We start from the raw sequence: 26,604 nt of genomic DNA, 5'->3' as shown, positions 1-26,604 counted from the left end.
GGACACATCTAGCATCACTGTAGTTGGGTTTTTAGAGAATGCCTAAAGTGGCCAGGCATGGTGGCGCATGCCTTTAATCCCAGCACTTTGGGAGGCTGAGGCAGGCAGATCACCTGAGGTCAGGAGTTCAAGACCAGCCTGGCCAACATGGTGAAACCCCATCTCTACAAAAATACAAAAATTAGCCAGGCATGGTGATGCATGCCTTTAATCCCAGCTACTCCAGAGACTGCGGCAGGAGAATCGCTTGAACCCAGGAGGCAGACGTTGCAGTGAGCCAAGATCGTGCCACTGCACTCCAGCCTGGGTGACAGCAAGACTGTCTCAAAAAAAAAAAAAAATCTAAAGTCATATCCAATGAGATCATTAGTGGCAGGTAGAGCCAAGGCATCTGCATCTATAGCGAAGGGAGCAGAGAGGAGAAAGCTCTGAAGCAGCCGGCACAGCCTTCCATTCCCTCCACTGAGGAGAGCCAGGGAAGAAGGTGGTCAGTAAGAACCCAACTGCTAAGACTTGGTCTGGGTGGGTTCCTTCTAGGTGGACCGTCAACAGTATTCAGGACCATTTCCACCATACTGCCCTACATGCAGGTCTTCGCATGCAGAAGGGATCTATTTCATAAACATGCTAACTAGAGGTGTAACTTTCATTACCCTGGGAGGCTCAAAGAGTTGGTGGTTAATGATTTACCAGAACACCACTAGCTGGGGCTAGATGTAAGGATCACTGAACCCAACAGCCAAGCACCCTAAATGATGAGAACAACAAAACATCCTTGACTTCTCTGAGCTGCTAGCAGAAGAGTGGGAGGAGAGGTCTATCAAGTGGCCCGGGTCCCTTGACCAGGTCACTGCTCATTCCCACCCTGCTCGGAGGGAAAGCCAGAAGGAACTGTAGGACAGCCCAGCAGTACCTATGACTCATTCAGCTAAAACAGAATTGAGCAAGTTTAGCTAATCCCTTTCCCACATTTAACACCTGAAATGTGGACTAATTAAAATACCCGTCATTTTTGAAATGGGAAAGTGTATTGTGAATCACCTTGATAGGCAGGATCCATGATTGCTGTATGTGCACAGTAGGGATTCATCATTCCCAAAGAACTGGGCTTCATTAGTGGGACATGGTGGGGCCTCTCTGATGGAGCAGAAGTTTAGAAAGCATTGTAGAATGCATATTCTTGCTGTGAAGTGCTGGTGACATTCCTCATTTAGGTGATCCCAGACAGGACAGTTGAGTTTTACTTGTTTTAACTGACTGCTGTCTAACCACAGCAAGTAAAGAAATCTAATTTTATCACCTACAGGCTGAAATACCTTTGGCCTTCTAACCACTCCCCAGGGGAAGAAAGCCCTTGGTCAGCTGCATGGCAGTCTATCTATTATTTCAGTATTATTAATACTGAAAACACCAAGCATAAATATCCTAATGTAATACTTGTTGCTGGGTAACACAGGGATTATATCAGACTTTCACAATCCCTATGACGAATAAATAGTCTTATTTGTGAAAGACAAACTGGCCAGAAACACACACACCCAACACAAACAAATGGTTAAGGCTTAAACCCTTAATTATGCTTCCTAGCAAAATGGTGGCTAATGAAAGCCATATGTGCTAGAAGAGTGGCTGCCTCGCAGACTGCGGCTGCCTCACAGATTGCTGCAGCCTCTGCAGGCCCAAGATGGGGGTGTCGGAAGCAGCCAAATCTTTCTGATTGCCAGTCTGTTTCTCCAGGAAGCTTCATTATATCCAGAAAGATCTTACTGGGGAGTATATCCATCCCATCTCATAAGGTACTTTGTTTCCAGGGTGCTGATCCTACTGGTGGATCATTCAGAAAGTTAATCAGGTGCTCCTAAAATGGTTTTTGGAACTTCCAAGTTCTTACTCAGAATTCCAAGCCATAGGAGACAGGTATCTAAGGTGCCAAGCTGATTCCATTGTGCAAAAAATTTCCTCTCTGAAGGGACGTACACATGAAACTAAAAAAACAACATGATGGGGGGGTGGGCTTTATACAAAGTTGAGTGGGGTGACAGTGGTACAGAGGAAATGGGACTTTGCAATTATATTTTTCTAAGTGGTCTGAACTTGGTCTCACTACCCACATCACCTGGAATGGTTACCAGGCCTCAAAGGACTGCCCCACGGGCTAAACGGCTGATCCGCTCTCTGAAGCCAGACAGTCTTATCTGGGAGGTCCTTTACAGATGCCACTGTTGAGGGCCGGAAGCTGAAGAGAGTGAGCTCCATCCTCAAGTAGTCCTTTATGCTCCTTTTGAACTAGCCTTGCTGTTCTGGGCCGTCATTTGTGATTTGGCCTGGAGTGTCTAGGCGTAAAAAACAAGGACTGTAGGCATTAGTCACAGTTAGACGTGTAAGTTCTTAAGGAGTGAATGCTATTTTTGTTTTCTTAATCAAAATAGTGACCACAAAGTCAAATCTGAGATTATAATTTACCTTGGTAATAAAAGATAAAGGAGATTTACAAAAAACAAGGTATGTGTGTGCCTTAGGATGCTTTTCTGGGCTTACCCCATCTGTGTCTTCATAGATTCTCTGTCCTGCCAGCCATGTCTTTGGTCCACAGGAACCACTTCCCACTTCAACTCTCCCACAACCTCCCCACTTTACTCTCTTCATGCCCTGTGCTCTTGCCCCAAATCCCTTCACCCAATTGGGAAAACTGGATGATAGATAAGTAGTTTCTTATTTACATGCATTTCTCTGGAAATTAAAGTTGCTTTCCAGCTAGTATTTCCTCACATCGGAAGCATGTGTAAAATAACACATGGAAACTATTTCCACCTGGCACATAAGAAAAAAAGGGTCTGCCTATATTGTAACTGACTTCTACACTTTGCATGTTTTAGTCTGACCCACGATTTTTTTTTTTGGATAGTTGAAGTAAAAAACGTGGTTGTTATAAGATGACTAAAGTTCGGCCTACAATTTCCTGTTTGGGCAACAGGAAGAATTGTGCAGTGTTTTGCAACAGGACTAATTCTAGATTCTCACTGCCCTTAAAGATAACTAGAGGGAAAGGGTCTTCTCTTTCTTTTTCATTTATTAAAGATACTTACAGATTCTTCAGAAGAAGTGATGGGTCCTTTAGGTAATGAAATAGGTGTTGATGGTGTTATGGGTGGTGATGTAACTGGTGGCGGCTGTATAAAGTCTTCATCCTTAAACATCAGAACTGAGAGTTGGGTTACTGATTTAAAAGAAAATGTGTATTAATCTACAGTCCACTACCTTGACTACCAGGAACTTGTCACAACTACCTCATATCCTGGCACAGGATTCAAAAGGCAAAATCTGGAACCTAATTGCGTGTAGCCAAATATTAAACTTCCTCTTAGATCAAACAGTACAATAAATATTCCTTATTAAGGAACATTATTGTATTGAATTTCAATTTCATTAAGGGGATTAAAACAGGAGAAACTGACCCATTGCTATTTTCATTTTTTAATCTAATTAACCAAATGGAAAGTAACTGTCTAACCTTAGTTCCCTTCAGTTGAGGTGCAAGATCCACCATGTTCTCTTTAGATTCAGTGAAAGTAGGTAATTCCACAAGAATATCAGTCTTTGGAGCCTCGGGAGATAAACATTTTACGTATCATAAGCTTTCTGCTCTTCCTAAAACCCAGAAACTTTTACAGTAGTCAATGCCTTTTTTAGCACTATTTGCTTTCCACTAAATCCCTAACTTCCTCCTCTAGCTACACCCTTTATGAGTAACCTATGAAATATGCCCCTGATGTAGCAACTTAGTATTATTTCTCTTTGAGTTTTGAGCACTTTATATACAAAAGTTGCACTCTGATAGATTCTAGCATTTAAAATAATCATTAGCAATCCACTGATGGTACTGGTCCTGCTGTTGGCCTCAAAAGCCATTTCTCAATTATTTGTTTTTCTTTTTTCTTTTTTTTTGGAGATGGAGTCTCACTCTGTCACCAAGGCTGGAGTGCAGTGGCTCGATCTCGGCTCACTGCAACCTCCGCCTCATGGGTTCAAGCAATTCTCCCTGCCTCAGCCTCCTGAGTAGCTGGGATTACAGGCGTCTACTACCATGCCTGGCTACTAATTTTTGTATTTTTAGTAGAGACGGTGTTTCACCATGTTGGCCAAGCTGGTCTTGAACTCCTGACCTCAGGTGATCCACCCACCTCAGCCTCCCAAAGTGCTGAATTACAGGCATGAGCCACTGCTACTGGCCTCAGTTATTTTCTAATAGCATTGATGTAACTTGGTCTATGTTGCATCTTTTTCATTTTTAGTATCTAATAATAAATGATAAAATTGCCTGATTTACTAAAATGGTAAGCTCCTATAACGCAAGGAAGATGGGGAGAGGAGTGGTATTAAAATAGATAACGATAAGAATGGGAGTGGTGATAGAATAGCTAGCTAACCTATCTTTAGGAATTAGATTTGAAAAACATATCACTGTGCTTTGGAAGTAATTTGTGGACTTTGGAGGGATAAGGCTACATACATCCAAAATTACAGTATATTTGATGTCTCTATTCTTCACAGAACCTAGCATGCTACTTGTTCTCATTTTGTATATATACATGGAGAATAGAAGTTTAAAAACATGGGTGGGAAAAAGCCAATAAATTGCTTAGGAGCTTATCATTTTGTCCTTAATTCCGTTCTCACCCACTCCAGAAAGCAACATCTGGATAAAGAGCTTATGGCCCTCTAGAATAATTCTGAGAACCCAGATTTAGCTGAGACAGTGAGCTCCTCCAAGATTTCCTTGCCCCTGACAGCAATCTAAGAATGACGATTAACTTTGGTCTGTCTCACATGAGTGGATCCAAGAGTTGGATAGAATAAGAACCCACTAGCCTGCCTTTTAGAACATGGTCTATACTCTGAAACTGCTCCTAGTCTCCCTAGAGTTTTTCCTGGACAAATCCCAAAACCAGATCACTCTAGAAATATGAAAAGGGAAAGCAAGATGGTGTTTCCTGAAGTTGGGTTTTCATATTGGACTTCAAATAATTTTCCTTGGCTTGTCCAAGGAGTCAACAGCATAATTAAGATGTAAAACGACTGGCCCTCACTTAGTACTTGGAGTAGTCCCCTAAACCACAGTGTAGCATATTCTACAAGAATCTTTCCTTTCTTACTCATGCCGGGTTCTGAGTCAGACAGGAAGCCACCAGCTAGAGAAGCGGGAGGCCCTTTCTGATGGGCCCAGAGCAAGATGCTGTAGTGACTGGGCCAATCCTATGCTCTTCCCTACAACACCAGGAAGAAAAATGATTAAGGAAGTGAGTTGAAGGACATTCTAGATAAGCCATTCAATGCTTAAAAACTAATAGGAATCTGGACAAATGAAATAGAACAGGAACCATTCAGTCTAAAAGGAGAAAGCAGCAGAAACACCCACACCCACACACACCAGTCTGCTAATGAAGATAGTTAAGAAAAAGGAATAAACTGCTCCTATTAGTAAAATTCTCAATCAAGCTGGGCTCAAAGGCAGTAGCAGCCTTAAGGCTGGAGGTAAAACTGAGTGGCTTCAGTTTTCTGTTTTGTTTTGTTTGAGACGGAGTCTAGTTCTATTGCCCAGGCTGCAGTGCAATGGCGTGATCTCGTCTCACTGCACCTCCGTCTCCCAGGTTCAAGCAATTCTGCCTCAGCCTCCCAAGTAGCTGGGATTACAGGCGCCTGCCACCACGCCCAGCTAATTTTTGTATGTTTAGTAGAGACGAGATTTCACCATGTTGGTCAGGCTGGTTTCAAACTCCTGACCTCAGGTGATCCACCTACCTCGGCCTCCCAAAGTGCTGGGATTACAGGCGTGAGCCACTGTGCCTGGCCTTCCTTTGTTTTGTTTGTGGTTGGTTGGTTGGTTGGTTTTTTTAGAAATTTTTAAAACACATAAAGCCAGTTGGGTCAAATTCTAAAAGGCCAAAAGAAATGCCTGCTCTAACTGCAAGAGTACACCAAGTGTTTGTGGAGAGGCCTCAGTTGGATGGACGTCGAGGGTCCCCATTAACCCAGGTACTCACCTCCCCACTGAGTGGTATCTCAATCGGCTTGGGCTTCACATCTATCAGGTAGAAGGTGCGGGACAGGAGCAAAAGGGAAGGAGGGACGTTCTCCTTCAGGTGGAGGTCCTGCCACTGGAGAACGGGAGGGGAACAACACGTGAGAATCAGAACACCAGAGCCAGAGTGATCCGCGGTCATCTACCCTCCCTGGCTGACAGCTTCCCACCGCCCCCGCCCTTTCCGCCAAGCCGCTCAGTTGATGAGTCATGGCAGAACACGGACAAGAGCCCAGCCCTGGCTTCTGCACTGAGGGGGCACCCTACAGCCTCCCTCACTATGGTGGAATCACTCTCAGAGAGGGAGAATTCAATTAAACTCTCAACCCAACTGTGGATCAAAGTAGTCAAGTATCTTCTGTTGGACAAAGTGTAGATAATGTGAAAGAATAAATCACAGCCTGGGCAACACAGGGTGACTCTGTCTCTACAAAAAATTTTCTAATTATCTGGGTATGGTGGTACATGCCTGTGGTCCCAGCTAGGAAGGCTGAGGTGGGAGAATCGCTTGAGCCCGGGAGTTTGAGGCTGCAGTGGCCTGTGTTAGTGCCACTGCACTCCAGCCTGGGCAACAGAGTGAGACTCTGTCTTCTTAAGATCAGTAATATATGCACAAAAGATAAAATTCAAAAGGTACCATAAAAAGTATTCACAAAGCTTCTGCAGTGACAGTGTCATAGCCAACGTTCAAGAAATACATGATTTTAAGGATCTTTCTCTACAATGTGCTGTCTTCCAACCAGAGCTGGTCCCACACATGAGAGGAAAAAGTAACCTAACATGGTTTCCAAGCCACACCATGGCTGGTAACCTAAGATCATCTGTGCATCTTACACATGGCACATCTTCATGGCATTTCTTACAATGATGAGAATGAAATGTAATAGGAGTTACTCCTTTGTTTTAAAGCATTGATGCTCTTACTTGAAGTCCAAATATGCTATCTGAGGAAAAATATTAAACATGGGTTACCACAGCATGTGTTGGTTTGGGGCACTAATTGAAAAGCAGCCCCAGGTGGGCCACCAGGCAAAGTGGGGACCTCCAGACAGATTCACACAGATGACAGGCCTTGAACTGAAATTTTTGCCAGGACCCGTTACACTACGTGAAGTAGGTCAAAATTCTAAGGTGACACCTTGTCCCTGCAATACCCACACCCTCTCCTAGTTATTCAACAGTATTCTGGCTGCTGTGTGAAGGGATTCTACAGGTGTAACTGAGGTCCCAAGTTGGTTGACCTTAAGATAGGGAGATTCTTTGGATGGGCCTCACCAAACACATGAGACCTTAAATCTGGGGCTAGAGGTCAAACACGGGGGAAATTGGAGATTTCAAGCATGAGGAAGCTCTGGCATATGAGAAGTTCTCTCTTGCAAATGAAGGAGGCCAAGAGGCAAGGAATACAGGTGGCCACTAGATGCTGAGAGTAGCCCGGGGCTCACAGCCAGCCGGGAAACAAAGACCTCAGTCCGACAGCTGCAAGGAACTAAGTTCAGCCAACAAACTGAATGAACTTGGAAGCAGGTCGTTTCCCACAGCCTCCAAAGGAACACAGCCTGCACTTCTGACCTACCAACTGTGAGCTAATATACCAGTGTTGTTTTAAGCCACTAAGTTCATGGTCATTCCTTAGGCAGCAATACAAAACTGATAGAGATCCCAATCAAAGTGAAAAATCAACCTAGTCCTTCAGCATCCCACTGCTCAATGAAATAAGGCAAATTAAGTAAGACGGTTCACTTGCAAAGGAGAAATCACATAAGGAGGTCTGCATATTGTAGGAGAGAGTTCTAGGGAAGAGGACCCCAGGGGGGCGCTGCTACTTGCCTCCGTGAGCTGTTGTCGCAGTTGTTCTTCCGTGAGACCCAGTGATCTCATCCCTCGGGCCCTACAGGCAGCCTGTAGTTCTGATACACTCAATGCTGTCACCCCTTCCTTGGCAATTATCTGAAAGAAATGTAAGGGATGGAGTTGGAGCTTTTGATTCCAATTTTACGTAAACCCTAAATTCCAGCAAATCAGTGGAAACGGAATCAGAGGCTTGGACGCTTTGTGCCCTGCACTGGCTGCTACTGCAAAGGCGACGTAGGGAGGTGGCAGTTGAAATAATGGGAATCCTGCCAACAGGTATTAGCAATTAGCAATATCAGGGCTATTTACACAACTCCTTTCCAACATTCTGTCATCAGAGTAATTATTTCCCTTTTTGATCTGCATTTTGTCTGGTTGTGACATACATACTTTTCCATGGCAGCTTTATGGTTCATTAGAAAAAAGTAGTTCACTTGAAAAGCTCACAATGTACCATTTGTTGCATGTCCCTGTAGTGTTCTCCCCTGCTGTCCCCCCAACACCCCCAGAAATGGCCCTAACACACTGGTCCACAAAACTCCCTCAGTAAATAACACAGTTTCTGCTTGGCGTAACCCAAAACAGTAGTATTTCTGGGACCAGTGTTGTTTATTCCAAAGCTCTAAGAGCAACAACTGAAATCTAAATGGGGCCAAAGGGATCATGCTTTCTCAGTTCTGGGAAACCTGCTCCCCCAGGCGGAATGCTTATAAAGCAGCTGATTCTGAGTCAAACATTCCTTCCATTTTTTAAAAAAGCCTAATTAGTAGTTATAGTCCAAGGGTGCCTTTCTTCTACAAGGTGTTGAGGCTCTGCTTTTCCTCCCAGCATTATGCTTTGCATACCAAGCCAACTACCCCTTCTTGGCAGGCCAATGCGCCCGGCAGAATATTGACTTTGGCACCAGCTTCCCGGTATGAGAGCAGAAGTGTGGGAGCAGAGCTTTGTCAGGAATCTACTGAGCTGCTGTTTCCTTCCCAGCAGGTCCTAACTGCTTTAGATGAGTCCCAGCTAAGACATCCAAATTACTAACTGCTTATGATGACCTTCTCAAGAAATGGGTAAGGGGATGACAACTCCTCAAATGAGTAATCAAGGTTCAGGTTGTCATGGTAATGGTTGTTTAAACCACTCATTTTGTCAGAACCCAACATGACCAGACCCAACAGAAAATACTCCACTTCTACCCAGGAATGGTGGTCACACCTGTCATCCCAACACTTTGGGAGGCTGAGGCGGGTGGATCACTTGAGGTCAGGAGTTTGAGACCAACCTGGCCAACATGGTGAAGTCCCATCTCTACTAAAAATACAAAAATTAGCCAGGTGTGGTGATGCGTGCCTGTAATCCCAGCTACTTGGGAGGCTGAGGTGTGAGAATCACTTGAACCCGGGAGGTGGAGGTTGCAATAAGCCAGGATTGCGCCACTGCAGCCTGGGTGACAGAGCAAGACTTTGTCTCAAAAACAAAAACAAAAACAAAAAATACAGCACACTTCATCCCACAGGCACCCTAAGGTATGTCCCAAAACCTTGCTAATTCCCTAGAGCTATGGTTAAGCTCTTACTTCATCATCTGCTTTTATAGACTTCAGTTTCATCAGGAGCTGAAAGCGGAGCAGGTTGTTGGTTCCAAATGTCTGCAATTCCAGCAGTTTGCAAAGGGCAACCAGCTGAGGGCGATCTAAGTGTTCCAGGGCCAGCTGGTCCTCAAATAGTTTGGAGAAGTGAACTATCTCCTTTGTGCTGGGCTTGTGGCCTGTCTGGACCTATGCAGTGGGACAAAAAGGCCAATTAAAATGTGTTTTCTACTTAATTTAACTTTCCCAATAGGCTATTTGAAAGAGACATCAAAGCATTTATGGGACTCTGTCTGACATCTGGAAATGGGCTTCGTTGTATAAAGAAAAGATATCCATCTGAAGTCAAACTACATCAGCTGAAAAATCAGGAGTTTGGAAGTTTGACTCTAAATCTACTGTTCTTTCCAAGAAGTTATCAATGTCTTCAAAACGTTGATTACTTTAAGACAGGCTTTTCTGCAAACTACTATCAATGTTTATAATAGTAAATGTTTACAATATTATATGTTCATAATTTAGATATTTGCAATTCCAAAGATGGTGAACAATTTGGGAAATCCATGATGACATGCGTTTTTCATAGAACGCCCAGCCCCGAAGTTGTTCGGCATTACATAAAAGATGGACACCTGCTTCACGTAGGATGAGAGCTGTGTAGAGGCATCGCCCATCTTGGCTCTGTTCCTCCTTGCCATTTCTGTCATGGTTTCTTGAAGAAATTTTGCTAGTTCCAACTTTACAGCCATTTTCTTTTTCTGTTTTTCTTCCTTAATGGTAGAAGAATAAAAGTTACTCAATCCTTCGTGATTGTAAATTGGTAGATAAAGATGGGAGAAAAATAACTGTCTCCTTGTTATTGCTCATCCCTACATCATGTAATAACGTGATTCTCAGGCATAGCTGAATGGGTTTGTGACATCAGAGCAAGTAAAAAGAAGCCTCTATTTGGAACTTGTCTCCTTACTTTTTGTTTCTCACTAATACAATAATCATAAGCATTTGATAGATCCAAAATGTTCCCCCAATGAGAGGCTTTATAATTATTTAGCACGAGATACTATCTCTCTCTCTCTCTCTCTCTCTCTCTTTTTGAGATCAAGTCCCACTCTGTTGCCCAGGCTGGGGTGCAGTGGCACGATCTCGGCTCACCACAACCTCCACCTCCCAGACTCAAGTGATTCTCCTGCCTCAGCCTCCTGAATAGCTGGGATTACAGGTGCATGCCACCACACCTGGCTAATTTTTTTTTTTTTTTTTTGAGATGGAGTTTCGCTCTGTCACCCAGGCTGGAGTGCAGAGGTACCATCTTGACTCACTGCAACCTCTCTCTCCTGGGTTCAAGTGATTCTCCTGCCTCAGCCTCTCGAATAGCTGGGATTACAGGTACACGCCACCACACCCGGCTGATTTTTGTATTTTTAGTAGAGTAGGGGTTTTCACCATGTTGGCCAGGCTGGTCTTGAACTCCTGACCTCAAGTGATCTGCCTGTCTCGGCCTCCCAAAATTCTGGGATTACAGGCTTGAGCCACAGCGCCCAGACAAGAATGAGATACAATCTCAACCTGGTGCAAACTATCCAGTCTGCCAGTTGAGCTAACTCCTTGAGTGGCCCTGGGTTTTTCTTTACAAACAAAGAAAACTAGGAAATGGACTCTACCTAATGTGGCTTACAGTTTAACTAGAAAACAGACATAAGTAATTACAATACAGTGAGTTAAGTGCTCTAACAGACATGAACACAGCACTACACAGAAGAAAAGTACATGGACACTGTGTTGGCTGGTGTTTCTTAATCCTTGTTAATCATCAGAAATGTAGTATGGTAGCATTTTCAAAATAACCACAGTCAGGACTCAGGGTGGTAAAGAAGAACAGAAATCTACGTATATTTTTAAGTTGCCTAGGAGATTCTAATGATCAGCCAATCATAAGAATCACTGATATTTAGATAGATCTTAAAAGATATAGCCAAAAAAAAAAAAAATCACACAATAGTATGATCAGAACCCACTTAGTGGCCGGATGAGGTGGCTCACACCTGTAATGGCCTGTCACGGTGAAACCCTGTCTCTACTAAAAATACAAAAATTAGCCGGGCGTGGTGGCACATGCCTGTAATTCCAGCTACTCAGGAAGCTGAGGCAGGAGAATTGCTTGAACCTGGGGGGAGGATGCAGTTAGCCGAGATAACGCTACTGCACTCCAGCCTGGGCAACAGCACGAGACTCTGTCTCAAAAAAAAAAAAAGAAAAAAAAAAGAACCCACTTAGTCATGCATTTCATTCATCCATATCCTTCCATCCATCCATCCATTTATTTATTGCACATCTACCATATTAGGTACTGGGGATAAAATGAGCAACAACAGGTAAGAATTCCTGCCATCATGGAACTTTTAGTGTAGTGGGAGAGACAAACTTTAGTGACTAATGATAATCCCACAATTCCTCACATTAATATAGAAGCATAATGGATAAGTGCTATGAAAGAGAAATACATGGTGCTGTGATCTGATGTAAACAGAAAGCTCCTCTCTCCATGGAACAAAGCAAACAAGAATTTTCTGAGACTGTGGCCATGATGTAGACATATTTGTATGTTTCAGGGAATGAATGGTGTTCAGGAAAGAGGTAACATTTAAATAAATCACTTCCTCTATTCCCCCCATCTTCCTGAATTCACTAATACTTTCCTTGGAATGTTATGGCATTAATTCTAGATGCTGATTATTTTAAATGTAAGCAAATTAAAACATTGCCAGGCAGTCAAATATTATAATTTGATTTATCCTGTGAAGGTATTCCGAATTTGTCTTCAAGTCTCTTTTTTTTTTTTTAAGACAAAAATCTCACTCTGTCACCCAGGCTGGAATACAGTAGCACGATCTTGGCTCTTGGTAACCTCTGCTTCCCAGGTTTAAGTGATTCTTCTGCCTCAGCCTCTGAAGTAGCTGGGACTACAGGCACGTGCCACCATGCCAGGCTAATTTTTGTATTTTTAGTAGAGATGGGGTTTCACCATGTTGGCCAGGCTCGTACTGAGCTCCTGACCTCAAGTGACCCACCCACCTCGGCCTCCCAAAGTGCTGGGATTACAGGCATGAGCCACCACGCCCGGCCTTCAAGTCTTTATTCTTATTGTCAATTTCATAATGTATTCTCTGTCATCTCTCTCTTGGGCTAGCATTCCAGCTGGTTTCCCTTCCTTGGCTCTACCCTCTGCTGCCCCTCCTGCCAGCAAAATTATTCCTCCAAAACATAGATCTAATCATGTCATCCACCCAGCTACCCTGCTTCAAACGTTCCCTTTCCATTATTCACCATGGTGAAAGGGAAAGCCTAAATTCCTTAAGCGGGTGGATGCCTTCCAACCTGACCCCAACACATCGCTTTGTCTGTTTCCTGTCATTGATGCCCTGGAACTGCCTACTTCAACCACAAATAACCAACCAGTGGTCTCTGATTACATCATACTCTCTTATGCCACTGAGCCATGTTAAATGCTATTCCTTTTATCCAGAATACCTTTCCCAGACCATGGTAAAATGCCACTTACTCTTTAAGTCTCAGTTCCAAAGTTACCTTTTCTGTGAAAAATTTTCCAATCTTACTGATTTAAAAGTTGCCCTTAAAATTAGCTGGGTGTGGTGGCAGGCGCCTGTAATATCAGCGACTCAGGAGGCTGAGGCAGGAGAATTGCTTGAATCTGGGCGTGGTGGCAGGCGCCTGTAATCTCAGCTACTCAGGAAGCTGAGGCAGGAGAATTGCTTGCATCTGGGAGGCGGAGGTTGCAGTGAGCCAAGATTGTGCCACTGCACTCCAGCCCGGGTGATGGTGCGAGACTCCGTCTCAAAAAAAAAAAAAAAAAAAAAAGTTGCACTTTTTGTCTTCTCATAATGTTTTGTTCACACTTTCTTACCATATGCTGTCTACGCTGTCTAGTAGAGTAGCACAGAAGGGGGAGAAGGAAGGAGCTGCCTCTGTTTTCTCGCCGGCACAGTGACTGCCACACTCAGTGAAGGCTCCCTCTTCTCAGGGGCTGCTGAACTGTCTGTTGGGCTGACTAAATCATACCTACTGTTCCACTAGTCACCGCGGTAACAGTGGATTTCTGTTTTCTTTATTCTTTTTTTTTTTAAATAGGATCTCACTCTTGCCCAGGCTGGAGTGCAGTGCAGTGGCCTGATCTCAGTTCACTGCAGCCTCAACCTCCTGGGCTCAAGCAGTCCTCCCGCTTCAGCCTCCCAAGTAGCTGGGAATTCAGGTGCATGCTACCACACTTGGCTAATTTGTTTTAAATTTTTGTTTTTTAGAGACAGGGGTCTCACTATATTGCTCTGGCTGGTCTTGAACTCGTGGGTTTAAACAATCCTCCCACCTCAGCCTCCCAAAATGCTGGGATTACAGAGATGAGCCACTGCATCCAGCCTGTTCTCTTTGTTCTTTTGACAGTTAAAATCAAGTTAGAATTTAGTGGAGAAGAGAAAATCTTTTCAACAAATGGTCCTGGAAAAGCTAGATATCCACATACAAAAAAGAGAGAAATGAATCTATATACTGACATTACAGTTTTCATAAAAATTAACTCAGCCTGGCGCAGTGGCTCACGTCTGTTATCCCAGCACTTTGGGAGACTGAGGTGGGCAGATCACCTGAGGTCAGGAGTTCGAGACCAGCCTGGCCAACATGGCAAACTCCTGGCTCTACTAAAAATACAAAAATTAGCTGGGTGTAGTGGCACATGCCTGTAATCCCAGCTACTTAGGAGGCTGAAGCAGGAGAATCTCTTGAACCTGGGAGGTGGAGGTTGCAGGGGGCCGAGATCGCACCATTGCACTCCAGCCTGGGCGACAGAGCGAGGCTCCATCTCAAAAAAATAAATAAATAATAAATAAAAAAATAAAATGGATCACAGACATAAATCTAAGACACAAAACTGTAAAACTTCTAGAATAAAACAGGAGAAAAATGTAGGTGACCTTCAGGTTTGGCAATAAGTTTTTAGCTACAACACTAAAAGCATGATTCATGAAAGAAAAAATTGATAAGCTGGATGTCATTAATCCTGAAAGCATTTGCTCTGTGAAATACATGGTTAAGGAATGAAAAGATAAGCCACAGAGTAGAAGAAAACATTTGCAAAATATATATCTGATAAAGGACTTTTACCCAAAATATACAAAGAACTCAAAATAATAATCAGAAAACAAAAAAACCCAATTAAAAAGTCAACCGAAGGGCTGGATGCAGTGGCTCACGCCTGTAATCCCAACACTTTGGGAGGCTGAGGTGTGTGGATCACCGGAGGTCAGGACATCAAGACCAGCCTGGCCAATATGGTGAAACCCTATCTCTACTAAAAATACAAAAATTAGCCAGGTGCGGTGGTAGACACCTCTATTTCTAGCTACTCGGGAGGCTGAGGCAGGAGAATCACTTGAACCCGGGAAGCAGAGGTTGCAGTGAGCTGAAATTGCACCACTGCACTCCAGCCTGGGTGACAGAGCCAGACTCCTTCTCAAAAAAAAAAGTCAACCAAAGATCTAAACAGACACCTCCCCAGAGAAGATACACAAATGGTAAATAAGCATAGGAAAGATACTCGACATCAGGAGACTGCAAATTAAAACAGTGAGATACCACTACACACCTGTTTCGTGGCTAATGTCTAGAGCACTGACAACATTAAATGCTGGTACTCTCATTTGTTGCTGGTGAGAATATAGAACAATACAGCCACTTCGGAAGACAGTTTAGCAATTTCTTAAAAGCTAAACATAGTCTTACCATATGATCCACCAATTACTCTCCTAGGCATTTACCCCAATGAGTTGAAAGCTTACATCCACACAAAAACCTGTACATAAGTGTTTATAGCAGTTTTATTCATAATTGCCAAAAACTGGAAGCAATCGAGGTGTCCTTTCATAGGAGAATGGATAAACAAGCTGTGGTACAGCCATACAATGGACTATCACTCAGTGATAAAAAGAATTGAGCAATGAAAAGAATTTGAAATGCATATTGCTAGGTGAAAGAAGCCAGTCTAAAATGGCTACACACTGTATGATCCCAACTATATGACATTCTGGAAAAGGCAAAACTACAGAGACAATAAAAAGATCAGTGGCTGCCATGGGTTGGGGGAGGAAAGGAGAGGGACAAATAGGTGGAGCACAGGGAATTTTTTTTTTTTTTTTTTTTTTTTTTCTGAGACAGGGTCTCCCTCTGTCACCCAGTGCCTCTGGAGTGCAGTGACACTATCATAGGTCATTGCAGCCTTGACCTCCTGGGCTCAAGTGATCCTCTTGCTTCAGCCTCCCAAGGAGCTGGGACCACAACTCCTTGGGAGGCTGAAGCAAGGGCTACCATGAGCTACCATGCCCAACTAACTTTTGCATTTTTTGTAGAAATGGGGTCTCACTATGATACCCAGGCTGGTCTCAAACTCCTGGGCTCAGGCGATCCACCTGCCTCAACCTCCCAAAGTGCTGGAATTACAGACATAAGCCACTGTGCCTGGCCCACAGGGGATTTTTAGAGCAGTGAAACTATTTTGTATGATACTGTGATGGTGGATACATGAAATTATGCATTTGCAAAGCCCACAGAAATGCTTCAACATAAAGAGTGGACCCTAAAGTATGAGCTTTAATAATAACATGTCAATATTGGTTTTTTTAATCATTACAAATATAGCACACTAATGCAAGATATTAATTACAGGAGAAATTGGGATGGGGTTGGGTGGGGAGAAGTAGTACTTTCTGCCCAAGTTTTCTGTAAACCTAAAAACTCCTCTAATAAGGTTTATTAAATTTTATTAAAGTTAAAAAATCATACCTTTTTGGATTCACTTTCAAAAGTTGATGGCAACATCTCTGGGAAGAGTTTCAGAAACACTGGTAATAAGAATTCCATGAAGGGTACAATTATGAACACCATAAATGGAACCAGGCGGAAGAAATCAACACAAGTTCTCAACAGCTATAGAATTAAATGCATATGCAATATTCATTATTTTAGGTCATGCCAAAAACAAAAATGAAAAACAAAACCAAAAAAACCCTGTCTTGTTTCATTTTCTTTCTTTCAAGAGATAGTGTCTCACTATGTTGCCCAGTCTGGCCTCAAACTCCTGGGCTCACGCAATCCTTCCACCTCAGCCTCCCAAGGAGCTGGGATTACAAGCATATGTGCCATGCTCAGCTTGGTTCTTAAAGTGTTAAAAACCCAAGACATCCCAGTCTTGCCTTCCCCTTGATAATGCAGTAAGGGACCCCCATTTTACGACACAGGGCAGGCAAGAAGACAACCAGCTCGACGGAAGGCAAGACTGGGACGTCTAGTCCACAGGAAGACCTGCACCACTGTCGCCTTCACACAGGTGAACTCGGAAGACAAAGGCGCTTTGGCTAAGCTGGTGGAAGCTATCAGGACCAATTACAATGACAGATACGATGAGATCCGCCGTCACTGGGGTGGCAATGTCCTGGGTCCTAAGTCTGTGGCTCGTATCGCCAAGCTCGAAAAGGCAAAGGCTAAAGAACTTGCCACTAAACTGGGTTAAATGTACACTGTTGAGTTTTCTGTACATAAAGATAATTAAAATAATACAAATTTTCCTTCAAAAAAAAAAAAAAAAACCCAAGACAGGTTTTCTGCAGCTGTTTATAAAATGAAGAGGCAGGGTTTTCCTGTTTACCATAGCTCTGAAGTAACTTTTAGGGGCTATCTTGAAGGAAATCTATGACAATAAAAATATTATTGGCATCTCCTAGACTTCATCTATGTTAGAGGGTCCATACTTTAATAGCATTGTATTACTTAAAATTGTTTTTTGTTTGTTTGTTTTTTTGAGATGGCATCTCACTCCAGGCTAGAGTGCAGTGGCACGATCTCGGCTCGCTGCAACCTCCGCCTCCCAAGTTCAAGCCATTCTCCTGCCTCAGCCTCCTGGGTAGCTGGGACTACAGGCACGTGCCACCATGCCTGGCTAATTTTTGTATTTTTTTTTTAGTAGACAAGGGTTTCATCGTGTTGGCCAGTCTGGTCTCGAACTCCTGACCTCAAGTGATCTGCCCGCCTCAGCCTCCCAAAGTGCTGGGATTACAGGCGTAAGCCATCGTGCCCAGCCAAAATTGGGTTTTAAAAATGCATATGCTTAATATATTAACAACAGTTGAAACATGAAGCCCCTCAACTTCTTGGAAAGATTAAAAAACACAATTATAACTATTCTACAAACATGCACATGTACCCCTGAACCTAAAATAAAAGTTTTTTTAAAAAACCGTTATACAGGAAAATATATAACAAATTTCAGAATACTGACTAAAGTTGTACAGTAAGTCAGTTGCAGACAAGAAACTGGTTCTCACCAGCAGTTATTATTCCTACTCTGGGATTTTTAAGATGAAGTTTACGTTGAATTTAAATAGTTGAGTTCCCAAATAGTTCATTTTAATTTCACATTTTCTTTCTCAAATATGATTCTTGCCTACCCTTCGTCTCTCTCGTCTGGTCAGGACCTGTCCATGCAACAGCCTCCAAACCATTCTGGCAGCAACTTTGGCGTCAATCCAAAGTAAGTAGAATCCATTGTAATAATATTTTAGTTCATCCATGATTTTTTGTCTATAAGATTGTTTGCCTTCTTTAATCTTCGTGCCAGTTTCTTTTGTGGCCTGAGGGCTTGTCACCTGTGGATGTTTTGTGGCTTGCTCCAGCTGAGGTTTGCCAGGAACTTCTTGCAGCCAGCAAGTGGATGTGTGTAGCTTTTGTATTAGTCTAGTTCCTGGGTGAAGTACTGTATTGCCTGGCTGACTAGGATCCGAGTACTTCTTGCTCTCATAGTTCTTCATACATTTCTTATTTAAATGGGAATCTGGCAAGTGAAGAAATGCACATGATGGGGAATAAGAAGAGCAGGTAGGATGGACAAAATGGCTAGGGAATCTGGAATAAAAAGCAACATCCTCTGAGTTAAGTACATACTATTACAAAGCACACACTATCATAAAGCACATATTATTAAAGAAATAGATAGTACATCTGGTCAAAATAAAACAGCTTTTTTTTTTTTTTTCCACTCCCATTGCCCAGGCTGGAGTGCAGTGGTGCAATCTCGGCTCACTACAACCTACGCCACCTGGGCTCAAGCGATTCTCCTGCCTCAGCCTTCTGAGTAGCTAGGATTACAGGCACAGGCCACCATGCCCAGCTAATTTTTGTATTTTTAGTACAGTCGGGTTTTCACCACATTGGCCAGGATAATCTCAAACTCCTGACCTCAAGTGATCCGCCTGCCTTGGCTTCCCTAAGTACTGGAATTATGGGCGTGAGCCACCATGCCTGGCCAAGGAATATTGTTTCAAAGAAACATTTGATGGTCACTGTAGGAATTAACCAGTCACATAATACCGCCTTGCCTATGCAGTGTCTTTGAACCCCTCAAATGAGAGGAACTTACAGCTGAAATACCCTTCACCTAAATTCTTCTAGAACATTGGGCTGGCCGCGATGGCTCATGCCTGTAATCCCAGCACTTTGCGAGGCCAAGGCAGGTGGATCACCTGAGGTCAGGAGTTCAAGACCAGCCTGGCCAACATGGTGAAACCCTGTCTCTACTAAAAATACAAAAATTAGCCGGGTGTGGTGTCATGCACCTGTAATCCCAGCTACTAGGGAGGCTGAGGCAGGAGAATCGCTTGAACCCAGGAGGTGAAGGTTGCAGTGAGACAAGACTATGCCACTGCACTCCAGCCTGGGCAACAGAACAAGACACCGTCTCAAAAAAAAAAAAATTAGAATTGGGCACCCCAATTAAGGGTCTCTACCTTCTGGTATTGCAACAGCCCACAGTTTGCAGTTAAACTACCATATCAGATTGAGAATAAAAATATGGGCCAGGCACAGTGGCTCACGCCTGTAATCCCAGCACTTTGGGAGGCCAAGGCGGGCGGATCAAGAGATCGAGACCATCCTGGCCAACTTGGTGAAACCCCGTCTCTACTAAAAATACAAAAATTAGCTGGGCGTGGTGGCACGTGCCTGTAGTCCCAGCTACTCGGGAGGCTGAGGCAGGAGAATTACTTGAACCTGGGAGGCAGAGGTTGCAATAAGCCAAGATCGTGCCACTGCACTCCAGCCTGGCGACAAAGCGAGACTCGTCTAAAAAAAAAAAAAAAACTAAAATAAAATAAAAAAAAATATGACAGATACTGGCAAAGAAAGTTACTGGCAAAGAGATGGCTTTTTCCATTCTTTCAGTTTTTTGGGTTTTTTTTTTTTTTTTTTTTTTTTTTGAGACAGGAGGAGTCTCACTCTGTCACCCAGGCTGGAGTACAGTGGCATGATCATGGCTCACTGCAGCCATGACCTCCTAGGCTCATGTGGAAGAAATCAACACAAGTTCTCAACAGCTATAGAATTAAATGCATATGCAATATTCATTATTTTAGAACATGCCAAAAACAAAACCAAAAACAAAAGCAAAAAAAAATTGTCGCCAGGCACGCTGGCTCATGCCTGTAATCCCAGCACTTTGGGAGGCTGAGGAAGGTGGATCACGAGGTTAAGAGATCGAGACCATCCTGGCCAACATGGTGAAACCCCATCTCTACCAAAAATACAAAAATTAGCTGGGCGTGGTGGAGTGCACCTGTAGTCCCAGCTACTTGGGAGGCTGAGGCAGGAGAATTGCTTGAACCCAGGAGGCGGAGGCTGCAGTGAGCCAAGATTGTGCCACTGCACTCCAGCCTGGTGACAGAGCGAGACTCTGTCTCACAAAAAAACAAAAAACAAAAAAACAAAAATAAAAAATTTGTCTTGGTTCTTTTTTTTTTTTTTTTTTTTCTGAGACAGAGTCTCACTCTGTTGCCCAGGCTGGAGTGCAGTGACACGATCTTGACTCACTGCAACCTCCGCCTCCTGGGTTCAAATGATTCTCCTGCCTCAGCCTCCCGAGTATCTGGGAATACAGGTGCCTGCCACCACACCTGGCTAATCTTTATATTTTTAGTAGAGACGGGGTTTCACCATGTTGGCAAGACTGGTCTTGAACTGCTGACCTCAAGTGATCTGCCTGCCTCGGCCTCCCAAAGTGCTGGGATTACAGGTGTGAGCCATCACACCCGGCTCTTTTTTTTTTCTTTCTGTTTAAGACACAGAGTCTTGCTATGTTGCCCAGGCTGGCCTCAAACCCCTGGGCTAAAGCAATCTTCCTACCTCGGCCTCCCAAGGAGCTGAGATTACAGGCATATGCACCATGCCTGGCTTGGTTCTTAAGGTGTTAAAAACCCAGGCTGGAGTAGAGTGGTGTGATCACAGCTCACTGCAGCCTCGACCTCCCAGGCTCAGCATCCTGAGTAGCTAGGACTACAGGCCCGCACCACCACGCCCAGCTAGTTTTAAAAATTTTTGTAGAGATGAGGTCTTGCTATGTTATCCAGGCTGTTTTTTTTTTTTTTTTTTTTTTTTTGAGACGGAGTCTCGCTCTGTTGCCCAGACTGGAGTGCAGTGGTGTGATCTCGGCTCACTGCAACCTCCACCTCCCAGGTTCAAGCGATTCTCCTGCTTTAGCCTCCTGAGTAGCTGGGACTACAGCTGCATGCCACCACGTCCAGCTAATTTTTGTATTTTTAGTAGAGACGGGGTTTCACCACATTGGCCAGGATGGTCTCGATCTCTTGACCTTGTGGTCCACCCGCCTTGGCCTCCCAAAGTGTTGGGATTACAGGCGTGAGCCACAGTGCCTGGCCCCAGGCTGTTCTTGAACTCCTGGGCTCGAGCTATCTTCCTGTCTAGGCTTCCAAAAGTACTGAGATTATAGGTGTGAGCCACTGCAGCCAGCCTCAGACTATTTTTGAAGCATGCCAAGATAAAACGCTCTTTGAATGGCCAAAAGGGGAAAAGTAAGTGCTCAGTGAATAGTCTTTATTCTCAGTGAATAAATAAATGGTGGCCGGGCACGGTGGCTCACGCCTGTAATCCCAGCAGTTTGGGAGGCTGAGGTGGGTGGATCACTTGAGGTCAGGAGTTCAAGATCAGCCTGGCCAACATGGAGAAACACCATCTCTATAAAAATACAAAAAAATTAGCTGGGCATGGTGGCCCATGCCTGTAATCCCAGCTACTCGGGAGGCTGAGACAGGAGAATCACTTGAACCCAGGAGGCAGAGGTTGCAATGAGCCAAGATTGTGCCATTGCACTCCAGCCTGGGCAATAGAGCGAGATTTCATCTCAAAAATAAATAAATAAATAATGGTAACAGACCCTAATGGGACACGAATATGCCCTAAGACTGGCTGTTCATCAGCCATTTTACTCGCTTTACATCTAAGGACCTCACGTGATGTTCATCAATTACAGAGATGTCACTCTAAAACCAGTACATCTTCTGGCTGGGCACGGTGGCTCACGCCTGTAATCCCAGCACTTTGGGAAGCCCAGGCTGGCGGATTACCTGAGGTCAGGAGTTCAAGACCAGCCTGGCCAACATGGCGAAATCCCATCTGTACTAAAAATACAAAAATTAGTGGGACATGGCGGCGCATGCCTGTAATCCCAGCTGCTTGTGAGGCTGAGGCAGGAAAATCTCTTGAACCTGGGAGTTGGAGGTGGCAGTGAGCCAAGATATCATGCCACTGCACTCCAGCCTGGGCAACAGAGTGATAATCCGTCCCAAAAAAGAAAACAAAAACAAACAAACAAAAAAAACTACATCTTTTTTTTTTTTTTTTTTTTGAGATGGATTTTTACTCTTGTTGCCCAAGCTGGAGTTCAGTGGCCCAGTCTTGGCCCACTGCAACCTCCGCCTCCCAGGTTCAAGCGATTCTCCTGTCTCAGCCTCACAAGTGCTGGGATTATAGGTACCTGCCACCATGCCGGCTAATTTTTGCAGTTTTAGTAGAGACGGGGTTTCACCATGTTGGTCAGGCTGGTCTTGAACTCCTGACCTCAGGCAATCCGCTCGCCTTGGCCTCCCAAAGTGCTGGGATTACAGGTGTGAGCCACTGCACCCAGCCTCCAAGAAACTTTTAATTGTGTACTAAGCCAATCCTTTCCATCTAGAAGGATGAAATTCAGGCCAGGCGAGGTGACTCACGCCTGTAATCCCAGCACTTTGGGAGCCCAAGGCAGGCGGATCACCTAAGGTCAGGAGTTCCAGAGCAGCCTGGCCAACATGGTGAAACCTCGTCTCTACTGAAAATACAAAGATTAGCCAGAGGTGGTGGCAAACACCTGTAATCCCAGTTACTTGGAGGCTGAGGCAGGAGAGTAGCTTGAACCCGGGAGGCAGAGGTTGCAGTGAGCCGAGATTGCACCATTGAACTCCAGCCTGGGCGACAGAGTGCGACTCCATCTCAGAAAAAAAAAAAAAAAAAAAAAAGAAGAATTACGTTCATATTGGGGGGTAACTCCAATGCTTACCTTGTTCGAGCAATAGCCAGAACTGAATTATAACTGTAGAAGGCCATATTTATTTTTGTCTCAAGTAGTTAACATAGGGACCTAGGCAAAAGGAGTAAGTAAACAATTTAGTAGTTTAAAAATACATCAATTAAAAGACATCAGGATTTTAGTGTTTTTAACTATTGCAAAGGTAGAACATTTGCATAGTTAAGGTACAAAATCTCCTTCAAGCTCATTTCCAACAATCAGATATTTTCGTAGCTCTGGACTTGAGAATGGTACTTTGAGATTCCAACAAACGGTAATGATCTCTAAGATGATGATGCTCATGAAGATGGTACAGTCTTCAGAGACATTTTGATTTCTGGTCAATAGTATCTAGTAATGCAACTTCAATGATTGCCAAGTACTTAAAAGTAGAGCAATACATATCTATCTGTAGCCTTAAAATACAGGTAGAAAGTGAATATTCTGAATTTCTTTTCAGTTAGCATTGTTCTATATTTAGGCAAGTTGTCCCAAACCCTGAAGATTGGACGTACCCACTAATCTAATTTATGTAGCAGTGGATGAAGGTAGACATGCAACCTACTAATCGCTCAAGTGGAAGTAAAACTGTTTCCCTTGCTACTGATTCTCCAGAGCCCAAACTGAGCTTTGAACCTGTAAATAACCTTCACCAAAACCCTTCTCCATCCAGGGGCGCTTTTCTGCTAAGGGCCGCGAGGAACGGCAGAAGAGCTGGCATTCCCAATGGCAGCTTTGCTCTCTTGTGGTTGGGAAAAGAGTTCCAGGAGCTCTCCTGAATAGAAACCTTAGCCACAGAGCTGACATTTTCAACAGGGGCTCGAAACCTGTGGACCCACACTAACGGTGGATGGTGGTTCGCGGGCAGGAGACGACACCTGAGGCGGCGGTTAATCCGCTCGGGCCCGGGCGCTCCCGGGCGGCGGACACCGCTCGCACTCGCACTGGCGCCGCCCCACGTCCGCTGCTCCCGGGCTCCCTCGGCTTTGCCCATCACCACACGGGAGCAAAACGCGCCCTCGGCTTCCTCGCCCGGCGGCTTCGGGGTCTGGGGGATATGCTTTGGTTTTCTGGTGCGGAGGTGGGACAGGCACGGGAACGACGACCCTCGTGGATGATCGGGGTTGTTGGAAATGAAGCCGAGGAGAAAGAAGCAGGGCCTAGGATGGAAAAAAGGACGGAGCGCGCTGTGCGGGGAATGGGGAGGAGAGGCCGAGCTTCAGAGTTCGCGCTGTGCTGGGGAACTGGTGGGGATGAGGTCGTGGGCGGAGGAGAGCGCGGTGGGAACTGGAAGCTGTCAGAAGCCTGGATAGTGCTCTGATGAGAGGAGCAGGATGCGGACCGAGCGGGATCCGGAGGAAAAAAAGGCAGCGCGGCCCACCAGGTCGCGGCCTGAGGGCTGGGCCTGCCCACCCCTACCTCCTCGGCCGGGCTCCGCGGAACGGCCGCCTAGGTCCTCCCAGCTCCTTCCCGGGACCCCCAAGCTAGAAGGGCCCGAAGCCAAGTCTCTACGGTTCCGCCTCTTTCCTCGCCCCTGACGTCACTCTGAGTGACGACATCGCCAACCAATAAGCTCTCAAGTTCTGGGGAGGGCAGGCGTCCTTCACCTTAGCAGCCCAGGAAGCCGCAAAGTCGCGTTTCCATCGCCGAAGTGACTTCTTTGTGGGGCTTGGTTTAAGGCGCGTTGGTGCTGGGGGGCCCGAAGGTGACGTTTTTCTGCCAGTCCACACTCCGCAGGCAGTGGCTAACGCCCGAGGAAACCCGTGATTGAAGACTGGATTAAACAGGCTCTTGCCCTGACAGCTTAATATGTCTGATAGTCGCCATGGTAACCATTTCGGAGTCATGAATGACATCACTTTGATGTATTCTCCCTCGGACCCTGCAAATCCGGAACTGCCTGAGGGGCGCTGAGAGGATTTGATGGTGTCGCAGAAAGGGCGGGAATCGGAAGGAGCGCATTCCTCTCCCTTCCTCTCCAGAGGCTGGAATACTGTGAAATCTTCATATGGAAATCTGTATTCTACTAAAAATATTTGCTTTCTCAATGGTCCCTTAACAAGTGTTGTTTGTGATTAATAGTTTGTGTAGAAATCTCAGCATATAAAATGTATGTTATAGTAGCTGTGAAATGACAGACACTGCAGGTTTGAGGGCACTTCAGTTCCTAGGATGGCCAACTGAGCCATCTTGGGAAAATGAAACATCTAGAAATATTCTCATTCCCCAGTTATCTTTTCCCATCCATTTTATCTGGCTCCAGAAGAAAGAGTTAAAAAAATTTTTTTACTTAGGCTGGGCGCCGTGGCTCACGCCTGTGATCCCAGCACTTTGGGAGGCCGAGGCGGGCGGATCACAAGGTCAGGAGACAGAAAACATCTTGGCCAACATGGTGAAACCCTGTCTCTACTAAAAAAAAAAATACAAAAATTAGCCGGGCATGGTGGCGTGCGCCTGTAGTTCCGGCTACTCTGGAGGCTGAGGCAGGAGAATCGCTTGAACCCGGGAGGCAGGGGTTGCAGTGAGTCGAGATCGCGCCACTGCACTCCAGCCTGGGCGACAAGAGCGAGATTCCACCTCAAAAAAAAAATTTTTTTTTTCTTAGTGGCTCTACTCGACCACCATACAGCAAGGAATCGCTTTCTCACGGCGAATACGTCTCCTGACATGTGAGCTGACCACAGACTTTACTCATCTGGGCTACACATTTTTAAGAATGGAAGATGGCGGTATTAAACGTCAGTAAAAAATGCAGACTGCTTTTAATCCACAAAGGATTTTTCAGCTAATAACCAAATAGATCCACTGTTAAATAGGCAAAACTTTTCAGTTTGGCCACTAGAGGTCTCTTTGTGCATGTCTGATGTTCAACTTTGCACATAAAGGTTTCACTTCACGTTCTGTTTACCAGTATTAAAATCTACAAAGCTTTGGACTCTTTACTTTTCCCTCACTGAAAATTCCTGGTGGTCAAATTTTGAGCTCTAGAAGGTAGATGTAGTTTTCACACTAATTTCATAAATTAATCATTGCACTACCATGTACTGGTACTTTTCTGGAAAAGATCATAAAGGATGCAAAAACAGTTTCAGTTCCCTGGGAGACATTTTATACGGGGAAATATTCTTATTCATGCATTGTATTCACTTACAACCAGGCACAGTGAATATCATTAAGTATTCATAAACCAGATGAACGATTCCATGCCCAGTATTTGAAAGATGAGCTAGGTTTTCTACCATGGCCATATGTCAGCAATCCTATCCTAAAAAGAGAAGGGCTAAGAACTCTTCTTATTGAGATGTTTGTTCAAAGTAATGTCCGTCTTCCCTAGTTATGAGACTTGGCAATTTCTTTGACTTTCAGGATAAGAGATTTATCATGTAAGATTCTGTATGTAATCTTCAGAAGAGAAATTTTTTAAAAAATATTTTTTCCTCCATGACTCTGGCCCTGAGAATTGTGTTAGATTGCTGTCTTAATGAGCTCCTTGCTCATTTTCTATGGCGAACAGTAAGCATCGTCTAAACCTCAGAAGATGTTAGATACTGAAAATGTAAACTATTATTTTTAATGGCCATTTTCCTAAATATGCCACCAGATCAAGTATACTAACTGTATTTTGTAATGTTTTGCAGGAAAAGA

General features: G+C 44.4%; 1 protein-coding gene across 17 annotated transcripts; it reads right to left on the bottom strand.

Moving 5' to 3' along the window:
- Positions 1-1,999: 1,999 nt before the first annotated feature.
- On the bottom strand, positions 2,000-25,670 carry LETM2 (leucine zipper and EF-hand containing transmembrane protein 2). Of its 17 annotated transcripts, none has more exons than XM_063606736.1 (12): positions 24,379-24,557; positions 23,838-24,119; positions 22,951-23,031; positions 18,020-18,473; positions 16,359-16,502; positions 10,145-10,282; positions 9,501-9,701; positions 7,910-8,029; positions 6,042-6,155; positions 3,512-3,604; positions 3,087-3,188; positions 2,000-2,353 (listed from the first exon to the last, which is right to left on the bottom strand). In XM_063606736.1, the coding sequence occupies exons 3-12, from the start codon at positions 22,995-22,997 to the stop codon at positions 2,309-2,311; spliced, it is 1,458 nt and encodes a 485-aa protein (XP_063462806.1). In that variant the 5' UTR covers positions 22,998-23,031; positions 23,838-24,119; positions 24,379-24,557; the 3' UTR covers positions 2,000-2,308. The 17 variants fall into 17 exon arrangements, 15 of the variants coding, with proteins under 15 accessions (XP_063462806.1, XP_063462805.1, XP_054972445.1 ...); XM_063606735.1 differs by having other exon boundaries at positions 2,000-2,333; positions 23,475-24,119; positions 24,379-24,554; XM_055116470.2 differs by having other exon boundaries at positions 2,000-2,333; positions 24,379-24,554.
- Between the last annotated feature and the right edge of the window lie 934 nt (positions 25,671-26,604).

This window comes from Pan paniscus, chromosome 7 (genome assembly GCF_029289425.2).
Source record: "Pan paniscus chromosome 7, NHGRI_mPanPan1-v2.0_pri, whole genome shotgun sequence".
Lineage (NCBI taxonomy): Eukaryota > Metazoa > Chordata > Mammalia > Primates > Hominidae > Pan > Pan paniscus.
The sequence above is the reverse complement of the archived record's forward strand: the minus strand, read 5'-3'. Positions and strand labels throughout refer to the sequence as shown.